At 48.9% G+C, this 20623-nt stretch overlaps 2 protein-coding genes across 4 annotated transcripts in view; one reads left to right on the forward strand and one right to left on the reverse strand.

The window, feature by feature from the left end:
- Nucleotides 1-17219, reverse strand: part of GALNS (galactosamine (N-acetyl)-6-sulfatase) — a 49920-nt gene extending 32701 nt beyond the window's left edge. The window contains exons 1-9 of one of the 2 annotated variants that reach the window (XM_055000761.1): nt 17026-17219; nt 12741-12864; nt 12222-12296; nt 8932-9034; nt 6393-6536; nt 5254-5320; nt 5025-5152; nt 3359-3498; nt 1700-1803 (exon numbers count right to left, since the gene is read on the reverse strand). In XM_055000761.1, the coding sequence (XP_054856736.1) occupies nt 1700-1803; nt 3359-3498; nt 5025-5152; nt 5254-5320; nt 6393-6536; nt 8932-9034; nt 12222-12296; nt 12741-12864; nt 17026-17151 (1011 nt within the window). In that variant the 5' untranslated portion in view covers nt 17152-17219. The remainder of the gene's footprint in view (nt 1-1699; nt 1804-3358; nt 3499-5024; nt 5153-5253; nt 5321-6392; nt 6537-8931; nt 9035-12221; nt 12297-12740; nt 12865-17025) is intronic. The other variant, XM_055000762.1, reaches the window with a different exon arrangement.
- Nucleotides 17220-17499: 280 nt separating this feature from the next.
- On the forward strand, nt 17500-20104 carry TRAPPC2L (trafficking protein particle complex subunit 2L). 2 transcript variants are annotated; one of them, XM_055000766.1, is made up of 5 exons: nt 17500-17591; nt 18579-18751; nt 19237-19324; nt 19429-19508; nt 19933-20104. In XM_055000766.1, exons 1-5 carry the CDS (start codon nt 17574-17576, stop codon nt 19976-19978), a joined length of 405 nt encoding a protein of 134 aa, XP_054856741.1. In that variant the 5' UTR covers nt 17500-17573; the 3' UTR covers nt 19979-20104. The 2 variants fall into 2 exon arrangements, with proteins under 2 accessions (XP_054856741.1, XP_054856740.1); XM_055000765.1 differs by having other exon boundaries at nt 17502-17606.
- The last annotated feature ends 519 nt before the right edge of the window (nt 20105-20623 follow it).

Raw genomic sequence — 20623 nt, forward strand, 5'->3', positions numbered from 1 at the left:
ACTTACCCTGTGGCAGTGTTTATGGAAATGTCGTTGATACTGACTACTAATCTCACACTGTGTAATTTGCCTTGAGTCTCAGTGAGAAAGGCGGACTACAAATGACAAACAAAATAAATAGCCAGAGAGGCTTGGTATATCTGTGGAGCCTACCAAAACGGTGAGCCCTCTTGAAATTTCTCATTTGGCATGGCAATTACAAGTATGTCAGTATTGTTTTCAAGCTCCACCAAAAGGCCAGCCACTTCGCCCTCGCTTGCCAAGAATTCCCTGGGAAGAGTCTTAACAGAGACCAAAAGAGTCAAGCTCAATGTTTTAAAGCAGCCCCCTTGTGCGATTGCGTGCAACACTTGTTAGAAATGACAAAGCAAACCACCCCTCCACTTGATATGCTAGGCCCCTCCCTAACTGGCAGCCTCCCTTTACGCCAGCCTGTCATTTCTACAATGCCTTCTTCCCGATTTAATTAAAAACCCTGAAAGGAGATGTAAATTAGAAACTAAACGTTTTCTTTGTCTGTGAGCACAAAGGATTTATAAAGCGTCCAGTCTGTGAACAGTCCCTTCTCCCTGGAATGAAGACATCCTCAAAGGCTAGAAAACACCCATTACTTACCAAGAAGCCTGCCTCCTGCAGACTCGGCTGCGTTTGCTGTTAATGAGGACTGGGACAATGGTATTGCCACCTGAGGATGGCTGCCTGCTGGTTATTTCAGAGCTCGGAATCATCGCTCTCCTCTGCATGCCAGCGGGGGAAGCAGCCCTGGTCCGGTACAGAGAGCTCCTTCCCTCAGAGCATGCAAAGTGTCTGGTTCAACTGGTTCAGTTCCAAAGGAGAGCCTCAGTGCCCCCAAAGCAAGCTGCGTCACCACCGATGTAGGGCACAATAATTTAAAAGCACGCAGCATGTAACTAAAGCCATAGTTTTTAACCCAGGGGTCAAGACCCTTCTGTGGGTCACACGTCCCTATCTGGTGGATTGTTGTTTTTTGCTGTGGCTGCTTTTGAAGGTGGGGGCCAGGACTGATCTGTAACACCCCCTCACCAATGGCTGGTGGACTACCTAGGTGGGGGGCAGGGAAGGGAAACAGGCTGAACTTTACAGAAAACTCCCATCTCTTGAGAGGAAGCCCTTTCTCTAGGAAAGGCCAGTGGCAGGCTGGCAAGGTTGCCTCGGTGGGCAGGGCAATCTCCAGCAAACGTGCCTTTACAAGAAAGTGGAGAAACTTTTAGGGGGGGTAGTTTTGTGGCCTTGGTTGAAACAGCTGGAGCAGCAGCAGGATCTTTTCCCGTCACTTCCAGCCCTTCTCCCAAGAGACCAACTGCTACATACACAGAAGGACTCTATTTTAGGGTTCCCTGCCCTGCTTTGGTCGCCTTGGCAAAGAGGGGAATGGTTGATTGGAGCCACGGGGCAGGCTACTTCACTGGAGTTCATGGTTAACTAACACAGAATTGTGAGAAAAGGGGGAGCGGAAAGAGGTGACCCCCCCCCCAGCCCCATTTAAATCCCTCCTTTAAAAAGTTGATCACATGTACACAATTTCAACATGGCAATAATATATTCCTGTGGGCCCATCTGTATCAGGGAGACCAGCAAGTCCATTCTCTAGTCAGAATATACCAGGGGTGTGGCCCACACAAGGCGCAGTAACATTCGGAGCGGACTGGAAGGAAGGCACCCGATCCCAGGCTCTCACCTGCCCAGGGGGAATGTGCCCCGGCCACCAGGCGATGGCGGGCTCCCTCATGCCACCTTCAAAGGTCGTTTCTTTGCCGCACAGAAAGGGGCCGTTGCTACCTCCTAGAGAAAAAGAGTCATGACAAAGTCAGGTAATTAGTAGCTGAACAAAATAAAGAAGCTTTTAAAAGCAAGTCAGCTGCTAAAAATTACAGAGCACATTTCCACCCTTTGTACAGAGATCTGAGATCCTGGCGTGATGTCACTGGTGTGTCATCATGACATTAGACATTTAAGATGGCTTTCAGTTTCTGGGTTCACTGAGCATCTCTCCCTTACTGCTGTCCCCCGAAAGTCTACAAAGTGACTGTCCTATGAGACTTGACTGACTCATCCGTCCTGTCAACCCCAACCGTTATGGAGGGCAGAGCACTGCAGAAGGAGGCCAAGAAACACTAGTGCACTGAAGGCAGGAGGAGATGGGGATAAGATAGAATCACAGAGTTGGCAGGGGCCATACAGACCTTCTAATCCAACCCGCTGCTCAGTGCAGGATCAGCCTAAAGCATCTCTGACAAATATTCACCCAGCCTCTTCTTGAAAACTGCCAGTGAGGGGGAGCTCACCACCTCCCTAGGCAGCTGATTCCACTTCTGAACTACTCCGACAGTGAAAAAGTTCTTCCTAATATCCAGCCGGTACCTTTCTGCATGTAATTTAAGCCCGTTGCTTCGGGTCCTACCCTCTGCTGCCAACTGGAACAGCTCCTTGCCCTCCTCCAAATGGCAGCTAGGCCTCCCTTCCCAGACCGCGGTGAATCAACCAGCATCCAAACTACTTTTGCAAGAACTTTAAAAATTGTCAAGTTTCATGGATTTATATCATCATGAAATGGTACTTGAATACAAGAGGTTTAGCAGTGCCATGCAATTTCCTCAGCGAAGGAGAAACAGGAGGCCTGAGGCAGCCCGTGGCTTGCAGGAGCCCTGGCCTCGCAACTGAAGGTGCCAGCCAGAAAGATGGGACATGCCCATGGGCACAAAGAGAGGCAGAGACTTCACCAGCCTGAGAGCTTGTACATTCCTCTCCTGCCTGTGTTCTGCCAGCTCCTCAGTTTCCTGGCCCTGAGGCTTTGGGGAGGGGTGGGGGGGAGCTTGTGAACAAAACCTAAGAGGCAAGCAAACTGTGCCTGAAGGAAGCAAAATAAAGCCAAAAAAGAATTCTCATCATGGTAGTTTTTCAGAAAAGTTTAGTGATTTTGAAACACTACACATTTATTGAGATGTACCAAGGATAAATCACAGATGTGGAGGCTCATGTGTGCTAGACAGGGTTGCCAATCTCCAGGTGGGGCCTGGGGTTTCCCCAGAATTCCCGCTGCTCCAGGCTACAAAGAGCAGTTTCTCTGCAGGAAAGGGCAGCTTCAGAGGGCTTCCTTTACGGCATCACACCCCCAAGGAGCTCCCTCCCCTCCACAGGCGCCACGCCCCAAACTTTAGGAACTCTCCAAGCCAAAGTTGCCAACCTGACCACAGGGAGGCCAGTAGGGTATTTTTTTTTCTCTTTTAGTGCTTAGGAATAAACAATGCCTTTAACCATCCCCGAATGCAGGCATCTATACTGCACATCGGCTGAAGCCTCCAACTCACTAGCCCTGAGCGGATCCAGGAGGACTGACCTTGTTTAGGAGCAGAAATAAGCGCCGCTCCGTTGTCAGAGGTGAAAAACACAAAGGTGTTCTCACTGATGCCCAGCTTTTGGAGGCGGTTCAGTATCCTCCCAACACTGCTGTCGATCTCTCGCACAGCATCACCGTATCTGAGAGGCAAGGACAGGAAGTGCAAGGAGGTCAAGAGATGCAGGGAGAGCGCTTTGTGCCCCTGGGCCCTTTCAAGGTATACGTGCTCGTAAAGGTATCAGCTCCTTCGCGACACACACTTTCAGGGGGTGTGCTCATAAGCGACAACTCCAGCAGCAAAAGCAGCTCTTTCCCCAGAGGAGACACTGCGCCGCCGAGACGCTGCACCTCTTCCTCCGGCCACGTCCCTCCTCTATCCTATGGGCCTTTTAAAAGCCAGGGTCCAATGAGGCTGGGCCTTTCCGCTTTGGCAAGTACCCCCTCATTATTCATAGCACTCCAGTTGGGTCATCTGCACTTGACACAAGGTCGTCCCCGTTTTCGTCAGTGGAAAAAGGCTGAAAGCGTCGGGGAAGGGCTAAGGGCAACAGGTGAAATGGTCCTAGCAGGGGAACACTTTGTATCGGCAGGCCCAGGCAAAGAGGAAGGGGAAAGACTCCCGCGCGAACAGTCAAGCCACCGGGCTATTTTGCAGTATTTTTCGTTGTTACCAGCCTGATCCCACTTCTTGTCGTTTCCCTCCATCTAAAATCATTTAGGAACGTTATCAGATTCCTTCGTTTGGTAACAACCCAGAAGCTGATTATTTTTTTTAAAAAAAATCTGTTAACATGGTTGTTGCTTCATAGCAAGTAACCTTCTCATATTTTGATCGGCAGCCTTATGCTGGCAATGTTTTTAAACATTTGTTAACAAATCTGTAAGAAATACAGCACAGAAAAAACTGGTGAAGGACAGGATCCCTGCACTGGCTCAAAGGCACCCTTTTCTTTATCAGTTGGCTAAATTCAGATGAGCCTGGCTCAACTTAACTCCTACCAACAGATCCTTAACCCCAGTGAAAAGATACAGAAGAAAGGGTTGCCAACTGACCAGGAAAAAAACAGAGGCTTAATATGTTATTTTCTAGGTGATGTTTTTCACCACGCTATGAAAAGCTTTTCCTGCCCATCTCCACACACTGGGTCTCTATTAACAACAACAACAACAACATTCGATTTATATACCGCCCTTCAGGACAACTTAATGCCCACTCAGAGCGGTTTGCAAAGTGTGTTATTATTATCCCCACAACAAAACACCCTGTGAGGAGGATGGGGCTGAGAGAACTCCTAGAAGCTGTGACTGACCCACGGTCACCCAGCTGGCTTCAAGTGGAGGAGTGGGGAATCAAACCCAGCTCTCCAGATTAGAGTCCCGCGCTCTTAACCACTACACCAAACTGGCTCTCTATTAAAGGGACAGGACATTATTTTCAGGCCTCTTGGCAACCCTGTTCATTCCTGCCATCAGATCTTTTCTTTCAGAGGGTAAGAGAGACATTCCACCCAGGCTGAATCCTCTTCAAGCGTTCACTGCAGTTCAGTGCTGATCTCTCTCGCACACACACTTTAACCAGCGACCTGCATCATTTCAGGCCAATCACCCCTGCTCTGTTTTTCTTCTGGCACTACAGGGGGGATCTTCAGCTCAAAAAGCGACTCACAGTCCTCGCTGGCTGGTGCCCAAGAATTCCCTGGAGGCATACACAGGCGCATGAGTGGCATCGATTGCCCAGTACAGAAAGAATGGCTGTTGGCTGGCTTGCTGTGCGTTAATGAAATCAAGGGCTTCCTGTAAATGACAAGAGGACTGACTGAGAGGCGGCCACCCATGCCTCGTGTATACAAGAAGCTGCAGGAAGGGCCAGGGAGGTTTTAAAGGCGAAATACTACCTGCAAGTAGATTTGAGTCAGGTTTGCTTCCCCCGTCTTATGATCTATTTTAAAATCTTCATAATACCTAAAAGACAAACACAACCACAAAAAACATTCCACAAGTTTTCAATATTGGGCAATTACTTTCACTCTAGTATACCGGAATTTGGCTCCCCGGGAAAGCAGCAAAAAGCAGAAAGGGCACAGACACAAGAGTCGTGGGCCCCATGATCTTTGCTCAAAGCCATCCAGTTTCCCTTTTTCTGTATCAAGCTTCGAGCGTGAAACACACACAGAGTTTCTTCCTACCAAATGTGCCCAGGCCTAGGAAAGCCGCATTCCATGCTTTATGATGACTGCCTGGTAAGGGCTAAAGATGGCAGGCGCAGTGCCCTCTTTCCCTTTTCCCTTAAGGCAGCCCTGTGAGGTAGGTGGGGCTAAAGGCACGTGGCTGGCCCAAGGGCACCCAAGAAGCTTCCGCGGCAGGGAGGGGATCCGAACTCAGGCCTGCCACATCCCATTCTGACACTTCATCCACTACACCACAGTGGCTTTCCCAACAAGAAACTCTCTTCCTCCCATGCTGACACCCATCAGAGGTGTTTCTAAGGGCCTCTCATGTTTATAATGGAGTTGAATTCGATCTCTGCGTAGGAAAAAGGAAATTATGAACTGCCCCTCAGAAGGGATCTTAAGAGTAAAATTAGCCAAAGTTACAGGAGGCAGCAAACTGGGATTGGGCCTTTTCCTAACTTCCAGTGATTAACTTTGCAAACTCGTTGTTGCTAATGGTGTTCTCAAGTATCATGTACTGCACGTGGCAGCACTTTGGCAGGGGCTGCAAGCCCCTTGAGTGTGCACTTTGGCGGGTGCCACTGCCTACATCAGTTCACCTTGGGGGCCTGGTATGTCTCAGCAAGTGCTGAAGGGTGGTGGAGTTTCTGGAAAGGCCCTGCAGTGTTACCTAATCCAGAAGCCAAAGCTTCCTGGCTTTTTGCGGGAAAGGAAGGGAAACACAAGCATTTCACGCTCCACTGGAAGAAAGGGCAGCAGGAACAAGTCAGAGACCTTTGCTTGCAGCACTGCGTCTAAGCAACCAGCAAAACCAGGAAGGAAGCAAAGCCAAGAAGGTCCTTTCATCACTGAAAAGCAGGTACCTGCCAATCATCTCCCCATCCCTGTAAACGGGGATATTTGGAGCAGCTTTATTATCGTAAGGCCCAAAGTGGCAGTTCGGGGATCCAAACCACTCATCAAATCCATGCTTCAAGGGATGGAACTCGGGTCTGTGGCCAAGATGCCTAGAAAATAAAGAACAGAAGACCTGTTGGGTATCCAGAAAGGATCAATTACCTTATCAGCCCTGCGTGAAAAGGGTGACAAAAGAATGGCCTCTGAAAGAAGCTACCCAAAGGTGAGTCCTGAACTACTGAAGACTTGCAGCCAAAGATTCAGAAGCTTGGTTCAAACCCAAGTGTGACATTCAGCCCCTCCTCCTGTCTGCCCATCTGGCCTGCTTGACCCTCTCCACCCTGCAAAGGCTCCTCACTTGCCCACCTCTCCCCGGACAACACCCAGCAGCTCAAAACGGGACGCAGCTCAAAACTTGAGAAAAAGATAATGCCCTGTGAGACTTCCAGAATTACACCTGAAGCGCATGATTTGCAAGTCATGGAAATCAGTTTTTGCAGCGCTGAATTTGGATGGGCTCAGCATAGAAGGGCACACACAGTCCTGAGAACACCTTGGTGCATGCCCCACCCAGGCTACTGCTGTAGCCAGAGATACACAGGTAGAACACCCTCGGCTTCCTGTCACCCTAAGGTGGCAGCATCTGGCCCTAGAAACAGGCTGATGTGCTGGGCCAGGGGTCTAGCCAATCAGGAGCCACCCCAGATCATACATGGAACTGTGCTTCAAGCTCTGACTTAATTAGCTTTTCGCTCCACCGCTGAGGCTGTTCAGGGCTTGCTGCTTGCCAGATCGCTCCCTGGAACTTATCTGTATCTGCGCTGTTGCTTCCCTTTCCCCAGGTGTATGAATTTACATTTATTAGCACTCAGCTGCATCCCATTGCCTGCAGTCCACTGATCTGGTTCTATCGGAGGGAGGCTGCCGGCTGGATTTGTGGCAATAAATAATTCACAGCTCTGGGTGAGCTCACGTCCCTCCTGGGCCTGAGTTTCTGGTGACAAACAACTGGATCGTGCGTGAACATTGGCTCGCTTGTGTGCAAACCCTGTCAAACACATCGACTCTCTTTTCGCTGTTCCCCCAAAACAAAAAGGAGTCCTGCGGCACCGGAAAGACCAATGTTGAGGGACCAGGAATCGGGATCCAATCCACAAAAACTTCTGCCACATCCTATCACCTAGCCTTTAGGGCACCACCCATCTGGAATTTGGTCTTATTTATCTATTACATTTTTATTCTGCCCGTCTTCTAAGGAGCCCCACCTTTTAGTCTCTGAACAACTTTGAGAGGAAAAGTAACTGACTCAAGGTCAGCCTGTCATCCCCTGAGTGAGGGTTTGAAGCCAAACCTGCTCTCTGCTATGCCGCCCCGGCCTTTGGATTCCGCTATCCAAATCAAAGGTGAAGCTATTCGTGCTCAGTATTACACTAAATGGCCACCAAAATAACTGGCATTGTTTCTTCATGCCAATTCCTAATGTGCCCGGATACAGCAATTCAGAATCCTCAGGCACTCATCAGGGTCAGGAGTTTTTTATAGGTGGGTGCCAAGAAGAATTTAGGAGGGAGATGCAATGTCAAGGACAGAAGGCAGGGCCTCGCTAAGGGCCCTGCACATGGGGAAAATTCCAGTGGAATGACCCCACCACCACGCCCTCTTGGGGCCCCAGTTACGAATCGCTGAAATTTCCCTATCAGCAGCAAATCCAAATAGTTTGGTACAGACAGGAGATCAACAGGAAGAGACATGGACATCTCTGCATTGGCTCTTTCTTCCTTTTTCTTCTGCATCGGCTCAAAAATCACACTTCTTTTTGCAGCTGCCACCAGCCTTTTCTTAACAACCATGATTTATATAAAAGACCTGTTTTCCAGGGCCTTGCAATTTCCTTTGTTAACACCTGCGCCAGCACCGTGGAGGTCTGCCATCAATTTCAATGATCCAACTCGTAGCTCTTTTAAAGGAGCTTGTAGGATACGGCACGGGAAGATTGCGGGTCAATATTTGTTCACAAGCTCTCCGTTTGCCCTCTGCTCACCTAGATTATGCTCTGGCTCTTCGGCACGACTCCAGCATCAGTCCATTTGCTTTGGGGGAGGGAATGAAACTCTGTGGCCACCCAAAGCAGCCTGCTGTTTAAGCAGAATCTAAAAAGGAGAAGCTTCCAGTTTGGGAGACAAGTGCCACACCTGCAGAGACCAGCATGCAGCTGAGGCCAAAGATAAAAGATTTCCAGGCGGCCGTGACACACTCCGACGGTGCGGCTTTGTAATTTGCGATGGAAATAAGTGCAACATACTGCGTCTAAGCTAGCACTCTCTCTCTCTATATATATATATACGGCAGTACTCCGCTCTGAAATTAATCACAGCAGGTGGCTGGGGAGATACCCTGCCTGGTGCTCTGAGGACAGGGGCCACAGGCTGATCCCACCTGCTCAGACTCAGATTGCTCCATATATCAAGGAAACCACACAGAGGAGGGAGTCGAAACGAACTTTACCACTTGCCAATGATCTTGTTGACGTAGCCCGCTTTCCTCAGCAGTTCTGGAAGGAGCAGTTCAGACTCTGGGATGCCCCCAACTATTTCCTGGGGTGTATAGGCTGCATTAAGACAAGAACGCTTCAGTCAGGTTAATAAGCAGGAGAAAGAAGTTCTTAGCGGTAACAGAGACTGGCTGGACTCTACGCTGGGCCAGTCTGAAGGGATTTCAAAATGTGGACGGTATTTTGGAGCTGCAGATTAGAAGCGTGGGAGACGGATGAAGGGTGGACGGAGCAGTGGGGATACAGGCCACAATGCACCAACAAACATCAGAATGCATTTTAAGGAAACTGCCTATAAGGTTACATTCAGTTCATGCACAACATTTTCTTCTGTTAGCAAGCCGGCCTCATTCATTCACAACACCTTAAAAAGAGGACAATCGCCAATAAGAAGAAAGCAAAGAGAGACAGCATAACCCTATCCTGCGAACTCACTTTCCTGGGTTGCAAATTTGCCCTCCAGCTCTACCACAAGTAAGCAGAGGAGAGCTGTGCCCTGCTTTGGCTGGTAGAAGAATGACCTCAAACGCGACTCTTGGAATATAGTGGGAGGGGGACAAAGAGAGTCGGAAATGGGGTGAGCCAAAAGACGTTTTCTGCTAAAATCAGAGAAGGAGCAATAAAACAGCCTATGGATTTTAATAAATTTGTTTCAAAGTAATTTCTGTTTCCCCAGGGCCAGTTTTATTACATCCTTGTCCTTCCTCCAAAGCGTTCAGAGTGGCATACGTGGTCCCACCCCCACCCCCTCCCTGGCCCACCTTAATCCTCGTATCGTCCTCTGGGAAGAATATTACGGAAGCTGGAGAGTCTGTGACTGGCCTGGGGTTGCGCCGTAACTATGTGGCTTAGCTGGGAACTGGGCCTCAGTCTGACTACCGGATCACACTGGCTCTCTAAGGCAAGGGTGGGAATCATCTTGCAGGGTTCCACGGAGCACAATCTCATCCCCTGTGTTATTCAACCTCTATGAAAGAAACCCTTTAGGGAAAATCAATCATAGCTACAGAATTGGATGCCATCAATATGTAAATGACAGCCAGCTCTACATCTCATTATCCAAATCACCGCGGGATGCAGTAGAGATTTTGGGTCACTGCCTGACAGTAGTCAAAAAGCTGAAAGCAAACAAACTGAAACTGAACCCAGAAACAATGGAAGTGATGCTGGTTGGGAAGGCAGGGATCTTGGAAGGACATTGTGCTCCCCACTTTCAATGGAGTTCATCTGACCCTTGCAGACTCATTTAAGAGCCTAGGGATTATATGGGATGTAGGACTACTGCTAGAAAAACAAGTTAAGTGAGCTGCAAAAAACTGCTTTATACATACTCTGCCTAGGCTGGAAGATGGCCCCCTACCTCAACACAGCTGATCTAGCCACCTGGATCCATGCCATGCTAACGTCGAGACTTGACTACTGTAATACACTGTACATAGGTCTCCCCTCTAAGTTATCTTGGGGACTCCAGTTGGTGCAGAATGCTGCAGATCAGTTATTCTTGGGAGCCAGGAGGACCACGTATACCACTCCAATTCTGCAGTCACTCCACTGGCTACCTATGAGCTACTGGGCTCAGTTCAAGGTATTGGCTTCACGGCCTTGGCCCACCTTATGTACAGGTCAGCCTCTCTCCCTATGTTCCACCATGGCAGTTTCTCTCATCTGAACAGGGCCTTCTGCAGGCGCTCCTTTGCACATAGGCAAAATCAACAGCTGCCCTACAAACGCATTCTCTGGGGTGGCCCCTACCCTATGGACCAGCCTACATGAAGAGGTCAGGAAAGCTCCACTCCCCTGGCTTTCTGCAAACCAGGCAAAACTGAATTATTCAAGAGGGCTTTTTATTCAGATAGGAGGGCTGTATCGTAAGTTGTATCTGTAAAGGGACTGGGACTATAGACTCATCTACTGTGTACTGTCTGTTGCTGTAAGTATGATTCTACTGGATAGTTTCTATGTTGTTTAATATGTCAGTCTTAGAATTGTGTATGCTTTGTTTTAGTATTTCTTCAACTCTGTACTGGATTCTTGTTATTTTTAAATCTATGCAAATTTGCATTTATAAACACTATAACATTGTTTATTGATATGTCTTTGAAATTGACTGTACTGACTCACACTGTGTAATCTGCCTTGAGTCTCCGTGAGAAGGGCTGACTATCAATAACGTAATTAAAATAAATAAAAATAAATGTACAAACAACGTCAGAGAAGGAGAGTGATGTCTGCTTATGTTCACAGGAGCTCCAGGTCTTTTATCCCAAGGAGGCAAATAACCCACAACACAGGGCAGTTTAGAGCATACGGCTTAAAGCCAACTTGGCCCCATCAATATCCTGGCTTTGGTAGACCAAACGGGCTGAACCACAAGTACTGATAATGAGATAACCATAAGCAGATAAGCAAATGCTGGGTCTGGGGAGGCTGAAAACCACTGTCAAAAAGACCACCAGCTGGTTTAAAATGCTGGGTGCATTCTTCTGTAGTTCTCTTGTGCTTCTAATATACAAGAAGCCCTCCACTGTCAGCTAAGAGATGAACACCCACGCTTGCCAAGGCACAGTGTGCTTCAATCCGTAGCTGCAAATGCATGCCCGAAAACATATGGTCTCCTGCAGCATCTGCCATTTTGGAACAAACGACACGAACACCAACCAGATTGGCCTCCAATTGGCTCAAGCTGGCACCTCCCAACAGGAGTGCTGAAGAAGAGCTATCTTTGCGGACAGCTTGGTGGTGCCCTACAGATGCCCTTGCCTGGCTTAGAGGAAAGAACATATTTCTATGAGGCTGGATTTCAAACAGATTGTTAACCTATATTATTAACACGCAACTCTTTCCCCCAACCCTCTTGCTGAATGTTAATTAACCCAGCCAAGAAAACAACTTCTATCCAAAGGCGCAAAAACAAATTAACAACCTTAGTATTGGTATTTGTACTATAGCATGAACATTTGGAGACATTCTCTTTCTGCACGTGTGGGAAGTAAAAAGCCTCACACTTGTCCCTGCGAACTGGGCCAACACACCCGGCCAATCTGTTTGCACAACCTCAGTTCTGAAGGCTTCGCTTAGAAGCAGCTTTCACTGATTTTAGTAAGACTTGTGTCTGAGTAGGCAGCATGCTTGGTACTGCAGCCTAGAAAATGATGCTTAGAAGGAGCTTGGAGCAAGAGCCCAGCCAATATGGGAGCCAGGGAGCCAAAACTAAAGGGTCACTTGTAGGAAAAGAAGCACGTACCATTTCTGGCATGGGCGTTCGTGGTATAGAAGCCATTCCGGATAGGGAGGCGACCTGTTAAGAGCGCTGCCCTGGCTGTGAAAGAAAAAAGGAGGAAGGTTCATGTATATACGAATACAGCTGATTTGCTTTTTAAAGAATACTTCTGGCCCGCTCTACTGTCACTGTTTCAGCCCATTGTGTCCTCGCAGTCCTGACGTGTATTTCACTCTGCTGGCTCCCCAACTGGCCTAAAAGAACTGATAGTGCCTGTGGATGGAGGAGAGCTTGGCTGCAAAACTGTAGTGACAAGCACACCCTTCTCCACGCTCCATCTGGACACTCTGCCACGTTTCAGCCATGATGCCAGGAAACGTGTCTCTCTGGTCCTAAAGTCTTGAGCAGCTACTGCTTTGGACGGCGTATCTAATTTGCAAAGCATTCCATAACCCTGGTGTTAACAAAGGAGACGAGGACTCTACGACAAAGGTGGAATTCAAACCAAGCACAACCCTCCTTAAAGGGGCGGAGTTTACTCACACGGAGAACAGAGAGGATTGGCAGCGTAGAAGCTTGGGAAAAGCACCCCTTCGGAAGCCATCTGGTCTAAATTTGGGGTTTCTTTGGAAGGATGCCCAAACACACCTAAGTCACCCCATCCCATCTGCAGGAAGAAGCCACAGGTGTGAGAAATAAAAGGTGAGTCATCAGTTTGTAGTGTGATTGACATACAGTGCAGTCTTCAAAATAGGCAGACATTTTTTCTCATTTGGCTGCTTAAAAGCTTTGCTGTGGGACTCCTCAAAAGCAGCAGCTAAGCACATCCCCAAAGTACTTCCAGAGTTCCAGGCTTAAGAAACTACTGACAACACCACGGGCAGGAAGGCAATGCCGCTTAAGGGGGAGGGACTCTAGAAGGGGAAGGAAGATCCTTGTTAAAAACATAACTCAGCCACCCCCAGCAAAATAACGACATCGGTCGCTGGGGAATCCAGTACCAGCAGGAGGCAGGCTGACTGCAGCCCGCTGATCAAACCCACTGCAGCAGGAACATGCAGGAGACCATGTCTTCCGCAGCTACCATCCAGAATGCTCTGCCACGCTGGGTCCAAAGGTCCAACTACTCCACTCTGCACCACGAGAAGCCTACAGAAGGCAGGTCCAGACGGAGGCACCCAACACCCCCGCTGCTTGTCTGCAACATCTGCTGATCAGAGACACCCTTGCTTTAGAGCACAGAAGTTCCCTTTCTAGCTGAAAGGACAAATTCTTCTAATCCTTTCTGAAACTAACTTATGCGGCGGCGATCACACCATCCTGAGCAAATTAATTCTAAAGGCAAATTACGCACTGCGTGTAGTACGCCAGTCATTTTGTGGCAGTTGTGTGAATCCACCCATAGCAGAGCAAAGTCAAGGGAACGTCCAACTGTTTGGGAAATGGCACCATGCCTGGCTTGTCCTAACTGGCACCTGCAGCTAAACCATTCTTGACCCTGACTCCGCCTCAACTTTTTCTGACACCTCTACACGGAACATAATAAAAAAGCACAAGAAAAAACACAGAGAACCTTTTTGTAGTATAGAAAATGCTTATATCAACGGGAGCTCTTTTTAAAAAAATTACAGCAACAATTTCAGGCAACTAAAAATGGGGGTGCAAGAAGTAATGGCCTGAAACTAAAAAACAGGAAATTCAAGAGACACATTAGGAATCATTTTTCTAACAGTCTGGGTTAGCTGGGCAGCGGAATAATTTGCCTAAAACGGCTGATGAATCACAATTGCCAAAAGTGCCCATGAATAGACCAAGGCCTCAGCCAGACCCAGATACTGGCAGTGACTCTGCATTGCTAAGCCTTGTGCCTGCACAAAATGGCATCCAACACAGAGAATCTTCCTTCCTTTAGCAGGAATACGCAGAGAATGTCACCAACATACAGGAGAGGATTAGAAGACATCCCCGTTTCTGAAGAAAAACATCTTCCCCACCACACTGGACCTGAAGCCTCTTCCACAGGGGACAGGCACTTCTCCCCGGCAATTCCTCTCCAGATCACAAGAAAAGTAGCACACCCTGTTACCAAAGCTTGGAAACAACCCCTGTCACTAGCAGTTTCCACCCACTCCAAGTTCACAGATGCGGTTGAGGTCAATCTCAACGGACTAACACATGGAACTCAGCAACCACAACTAAAACTACACAGTGCTTTCATGCCACTTGACATCACCACATACACAATACTTTTCAAGGAAGGCAGTTTCTTCACACAGCTGCAATCTGACTGTCAATTGAGGAGGACGCCGGCGAAACCAGCCCTGGGTTCCAAGATGCCAAATGCAGATTGCTAGCTCCTGGGTGCAAGGGCCTGCCTTTTTTCTGTGCCCCTCTGCGAAGCACCACGTACACTCAATGGTCTCTCTTGCAGAAGAGTCGAATCCCAACTTTCCATCACATGCTAGCATAACTACGAGATGAGACAGACAGGAGTGGGCTAGATTCTCGCCGGCTGGATCACTGGAAGTGGCCAGGAAGCAGTTTTATTCCCCACCCCAACGGTCTTTCCAAATTTGCCCCGTTACTTTCTCCCATCAAAAAGAATGGGATTCGTTTCCCACTCAGGAAAGTGCTGTATCATACACTCTACTATGATACCTGTTTGTGAATATCTGATACTGTCACCGGACAGATGTGACTGATTTTTAGGGTCACTGTATAGTACTGTATTGTTTGTTTAGTGTGGCTTTTGTCGTGAGGCACCCTGAGTCCCTCTCTGCAGGAGTGAAGCATTTTAAGATAAGGAAGGATGTTGCTGAACTGGTCTCAGCTGAAGCTTTTCGAGACTACATCCAGATTCGCTGCGGCACTATACAGGTTCTCCAAAAACAGGAGGCTTTTTTACAAGGAAGTGTTTCGCTGCAGTTGAGCAGCCTGGCTGCAGTGTGGGATGGACTAGTCCTCTGATCCTCTGTGAGAGGCAGACACCAGCGGTGGGGCATCGCTTTTGCACGCAGAAGGTCCCAGGTCCAGTCCGTGGCACAGCTAGTTAAAAGATCCCAGGTCTCAGCTGTGGGGGAGAACTGCCGCCAATGCTGGTCTACGCAGACCAAGAATCTGACGCAGTATAGGGTACCTTCGTTTGTTCAGTGGCGTAGGGGTGGAGCCCCTGCTTTGTACACAGAAGGTCCCAGTATCAGTTGCTGTCATCCCCAGCTAAAGGATCTGAGGTTGCAGGTTCTGCAAAAGACCCTAGACAGCTGGTGCATAGACCACACAAGGCGAGATGGGCCAATGGACTGATTCACTCAAATTGCAAATGACGGAGCTCACTACCGGGGAAGCAGCGATGGCCACAAATATAGATGGCTTTCAAACGGGGTTAACAGCATTCACGGAGGAGAGGCGATCAGTAGCCATTATCCAGGGTGACTAAAAGAAACCTTCACATCCTGAGACAGTAAACCTCGGAATGCCAGTGGCAGAAGTAAACACCAGAAGGCAGGCCTTGGCCACTGTGACCTGTTTGTTGGCCCGCTGGGGTAACTGGTTGGTAATTGTGTAAAGCAGGACGCTGGACTAGATGGACCACCAGTCTAACTCACTCCATGAATAATGAAATTGTGGAATCCACTGACACATGGCATAACGATGCTAGGGTTGCCAGCCTCCAGGTAGTGGCTGGAGTTCTCCCAGAATTACAACTGGTCTCCAGGCCACAGAGATCAGTTCCCCTGGAGAAAAAGGCTACTTTTGGGGTGGACTCTATGGAATTTTGCCATGCCAAGGTCCTTTCCCTCCCCAAACCCCACTTTCTCCAGGATTCACCCCCCAGATCTCCAGGAATTTCCCAACTTGGAGCTGGCAACCCTAAATGATGCCCAGTCGTTCCAATGGCTTTAAAAGAGGATTAGGCACGTTCACGGAATAGAGGTCCATCAGTGGCCAGGATTACAAAACAGAACCTCTATGTTCCAAGGCAGTAAACCTCTGAATGCCAATGCAGGAAGGCAGCAAAGGTAAACCAGTCTGTTGGCCTGGTCTCCTCCAGCAGGGCTTTTCTTCTGTTCTGAGTATATGGCAGTTTCAGATGTTAAGCTTTCAAAGCCCTTCACGCAGGTTATCGGCGTGCATCCTTACAACACCCTTACCCTCATATTTCGGTTGGGGGTGCGGGTGGAGCTGAGGCTGAGAGAGAGCAGCTTGCCGGAGGGCTCCTGGCTTGCACCCGAATGCACAGCTGATCATTCTTGCAGCCACTTTGCCACATCAGCCGCCTCATGCCTCACATTAGTATGTAAAGAGGCATGAGGCTGCTCTGTCCCAAGCTGGGGACACACCAAAGAAGTCCTTCATGCATTGTGCTATTATTGACTGGTGGAACTCACTGCCACGGTGTCAGCCTTTAGCTCAGGTAGTTTTAAAAGTGGGGGACGGGACAGGCCAATCCATACTCCCTTCCAAGACGGACAAATGGACCATCCATCTTCAGAGGCAGTCTACCCCTGCCTGAGTGCCAGCTGCAGCGAGGGAAGTCTTTCCAGGGTTGCCAGCTCCAGGTTGGGAAATTCCTGGAGATTTGGGGTGTGGAGACTGGAGAAGGTGTGGTTCGGGGAGGGGAAGGACCTCAGCAGGGTATTAATGCCCTAGAGGCCGCCTCCAAAGCAGCCATTTTCTCCAGGGCTATTGATCTCTGTGGCCTGGAGATGAACTGTAATTCCAGGAGACTGCTAGCCACCACCTGGAGGTTGGCAATCGCACAGTATTCCCCCAGGCTCCGTCTCCCACCCCCGAGCCCCTCCCTTCCGCTCCTTCCCCATGGCCTCACGTCGTCCATCAGCAGCAAGACCAGGTTGGGGGGCCCCCGAGTGGCGTTGACGGCCCCCGCCAGGCTCGGTCCCCAGACTAGGCCGCACAGGCCCAGGAGCAACGGCAGCCAGCGCCCCGTCGCCATGACAACCGTGCCAGGCCAGGCACGAGACCAACGACTGGAGGGGAAGGAGAGGAAGAGGAAGAAAGGAAAAGGGCCCCACAGAGCTGCAGCAGCAGGAACTTCCGGTTCTCATTCGTACGTGCGGGGCAGTCTATGCAAAGAGACCACACGGAGCACCATATGGAGAAGAGAAGCAGGAAAAGAGGCTAGGGGGTGTGAACAGAAAAACCTTCCGTTTCTCCCCTTCCGCGTTTCGTGGTGTCGATCCCGGCCCCTCATATGGCGGCGTCCGAATGGAAACAGGAAGTGCCTCACTCTTCTCTCCGCTCCTATCTCTGTAGGAACAGAGACAGCGGCTCTGCATCACGTGAGTCGTCCCGTTTCATCACGTGCCCTCAATAGGGCTGAAGGTAGCTTACCGGAAGAGCCCGCCAGGATCCAAGATGGCGGTGTGCATCGCGGTAATCGCCAAGGAGGTGGGGGCGGGGACCTCCAGGAGGGGAGGGGGCCGGGGGGCCACGGGGGGGGGCGGGAGAGAGGGAGAGACAGGGAAAGGGAAAGAGGAGCTCTGCTGGGGCCAGGGGCCACCAGCGGTCAGCCAGACGGCTCCCGGAAGCCTACAGGCAGGGCCTTGATATTGTGGTCTTGACTGCCTCTGAACATGGAGGCTCCACTTAGCTCTCAAGACGGAAGCCAGAAGGCTGCCTAGTCCAGCCAAAAGCCCTTGTTTGGTCTGATTTCCGTCTTGCTTTCACAAAAGCTTGGGGTAGGTAGCAACAGTTCTAAGGAGGAAAAGAATCGGCCCTCCAACATCAGAGATTGCTAGACTGCCTCTGCACATGGAGGCTTCATTTAGTTCTCTTGGCTAAAGGCGTAAGGCCGCCTGGCACAGCTAGAGGTCCTTGTTTAGTTTGCTTTCTGCCCAGCATTTCAACAAAGGCTTGGGGTGGGTAGCAAGAGCTCTAAGGAGGAAAAGAATATAAATTAAAGCAGAGGAGCTGGTTAATATATGATTTGCCTCTAGAAAATTGCCAAGCTGGTTGGGACAGGATTAGATAGGAGCACTTAGAAATAGAGGTTTGCAGTCTCATCTTTGCCTTACGGCTACCCTAGATGAAAGCATATCTCTGTAATGCAGATAATTTAGGACTTTAACCAGGGCCTGAGATTATTTTACTGCGTAAACCTCTTTAAGTTGGAGGAAGGTGGTATAAAGATGTTTTAAATAAATGAGTGTTTTCAAACAGGGAAATTTAAACCAAAAATTTGCTAGATTTGAAAATATTTTCAGATTGCATAAATATCTCTTGTGAGATTCTGTATCGAGATTCGTCTGAGATGTAGCTAACTTTAAAAAACTTTATCTCAAAGGCATCCTGTTGTTTTAGGTTGGAGGGGCAAGAACCAGATGGCCTGTCAATTCAGTGTTTTCTCATTTCTTTCTATAGAATTATCCCCTCTACATTAAGAGCACCCCAACAGAAAATGAACTCAAGTTCCATTACACAGTGCACACCTCTCTTGATGTTGTGGATGAAAAAATCTCAGCCATGGGGAAGGCTCTTGTGGACCAGAGAGAACTCTACCTGGGTTTGCTGTACCCAACAGAAGATTACAAAGTGTATCCTACATGCCTGTCCCATGTGGGCAGGAGGATCCTTTTTCGATAGTCTTAACTCATGCTGTAGGAGCTAACAGTTTTAACGATTTACTTCAAGGTAGCAAGACCATCACTCATAATTGTGTTGCAGCCCCGCCTTTTTCAGCTGCGCTCTCTCGTTCTAAAATTCTGTATCCTGTTGCATTTTGCCTGGGGTTAAGCAGTGGTCCAGTCAGCACCTAACTGTTCCAGGAGCGTCAGAGCTGCTGTTGTGCTGCTTATTCTACCAGCTAGTTAAAAAGCTTGGATTTTACTGAAGGCCTGGGATTAATATCAACAGGCACTGACATACTTTAACTGAATGTGGGCCTGGAGAAAGGGGGAGGGAGAGATATGCCCCCCCCTCTGTCTACTCTTAAGCCAGTTTCCCTTGGGCAAGCAAAGGTATTAAAAATGTTTCGTTTCCTACAATGGGCTGCGGATGTATTTCTTGACCAGCTGAGCAGATATGGCTATGTGACCAACTCCAAAGTAAAGTTCGTTATGGTGGTGGATTCTTCCAACACAGCACTTCGGGACAATGAAATCCGGAGTGTAAGTGGTGGTAGTCCTGGGGCAGCGTAAAGCCTTTTCGATCAGGACTTTGATGGCTAAGAGGTTCCTACATAACTGTAACACCAAACCTGTTTCCCTTTTAGATGTTCAGAAAGTTGCATAATTCCTACACAGATGTCATCTGCAACCCCTTTTATAACCCCGGGGATCAAATCCAGTCCAGGTGAGCAAGGGGGACAGGAGCACCCGCCTATCTGGCACTTCCTTGGTCTCTTGCAGCTGACAAAGTCTTCGTTGTTGGCCCTGTTGGGTTTATTCTAGGGGGATTCAGCAACATAAACCTCTGCTGATCTCATGGGCCACATCTGGCTGTGCTAAGAGCCCCAGCAGTCCTCACTATGACACACGTGTTCTATAGAAACATGCCAGCCAAATCAGGGTGCTGTCAGGCAGTGCATGGGGCACGTGATGGCCTCCATTTTGCTATGCGTGTCTGAGCCTCTGTACTGCCAAACCTTCCTGCAGAACCGAGTACATGTCTACATTGGCTGCAGAAATGCCACTTTTTGCTGAGGTTGATGATGGAGGGTCTTTCCTTGTTTCATCTAAGTTCCTGCTTCTTTAACACTGCCTATCCTCCTTTCAAGGGCCTTTGACAACATGGTGACATCCATGATGGTCCAGGTTTGTTGAAGCGCCTGCATCTTCTCATCCTTCTACCCCGGAAGATCGGCCCTTGTACAGAATTGTTTGGTGGTTGTGTTATATTCTGCTTTCTCAAGCCCTGATGTGTAAAAATAAACTTATTGGAACCCAGAATGGCAGAGTGACCAGATTCATGCTCAAGGGAGACAGCTTTTCTACATGGCAACACACTTTCAAGTTAGCCTGTAGAATTTATATATTGCGTTACCAGTTGTACTCAAGACAACAGACTTCCTTTCCGATGTGAACGGGACTCGGAAGGAAATGAATACTGCATGCCCAGAGGTTTAGGCTCTCAATGAAAATCGACAGAGCCCTGGAGTAGGCTTAGAAAGGGAAAGTGGGGCTATAAATAAATTGGAATAATCAGACAATTTATTTGCATTGCAGTAGCAGCAGTTCGTTCATTCATCCCCCAAAACACCAATGTGTGGAGGTAGGTAACAAGAGTAAGAGGAAATGGACCCTTGGTAGGGGGAGACCTGTCCTGGTCACAGATCTTTTCAAACTCCCACCTGGATGGCATTCCCCATGTTCTTATCCCCCTCTACCAGCTGGTCTTCCATATACCAGGAGGTTTGCACACTTATGTAAACAGAAGCCTTTGTAGATGTGCATACCCACACATCTTCA

Source organism: Eublepharis macularius, chromosome 16 (assembly GCF_028583425.1).
Source record: "Eublepharis macularius isolate TG4126 chromosome 16, MPM_Emac_v1.0, whole genome shotgun sequence".
Taxonomy (NCBI): domain Eukaryota; kingdom Metazoa; phylum Chordata; class Lepidosauria; order Squamata; family Eublepharidae; genus Eublepharis; species Eublepharis macularius.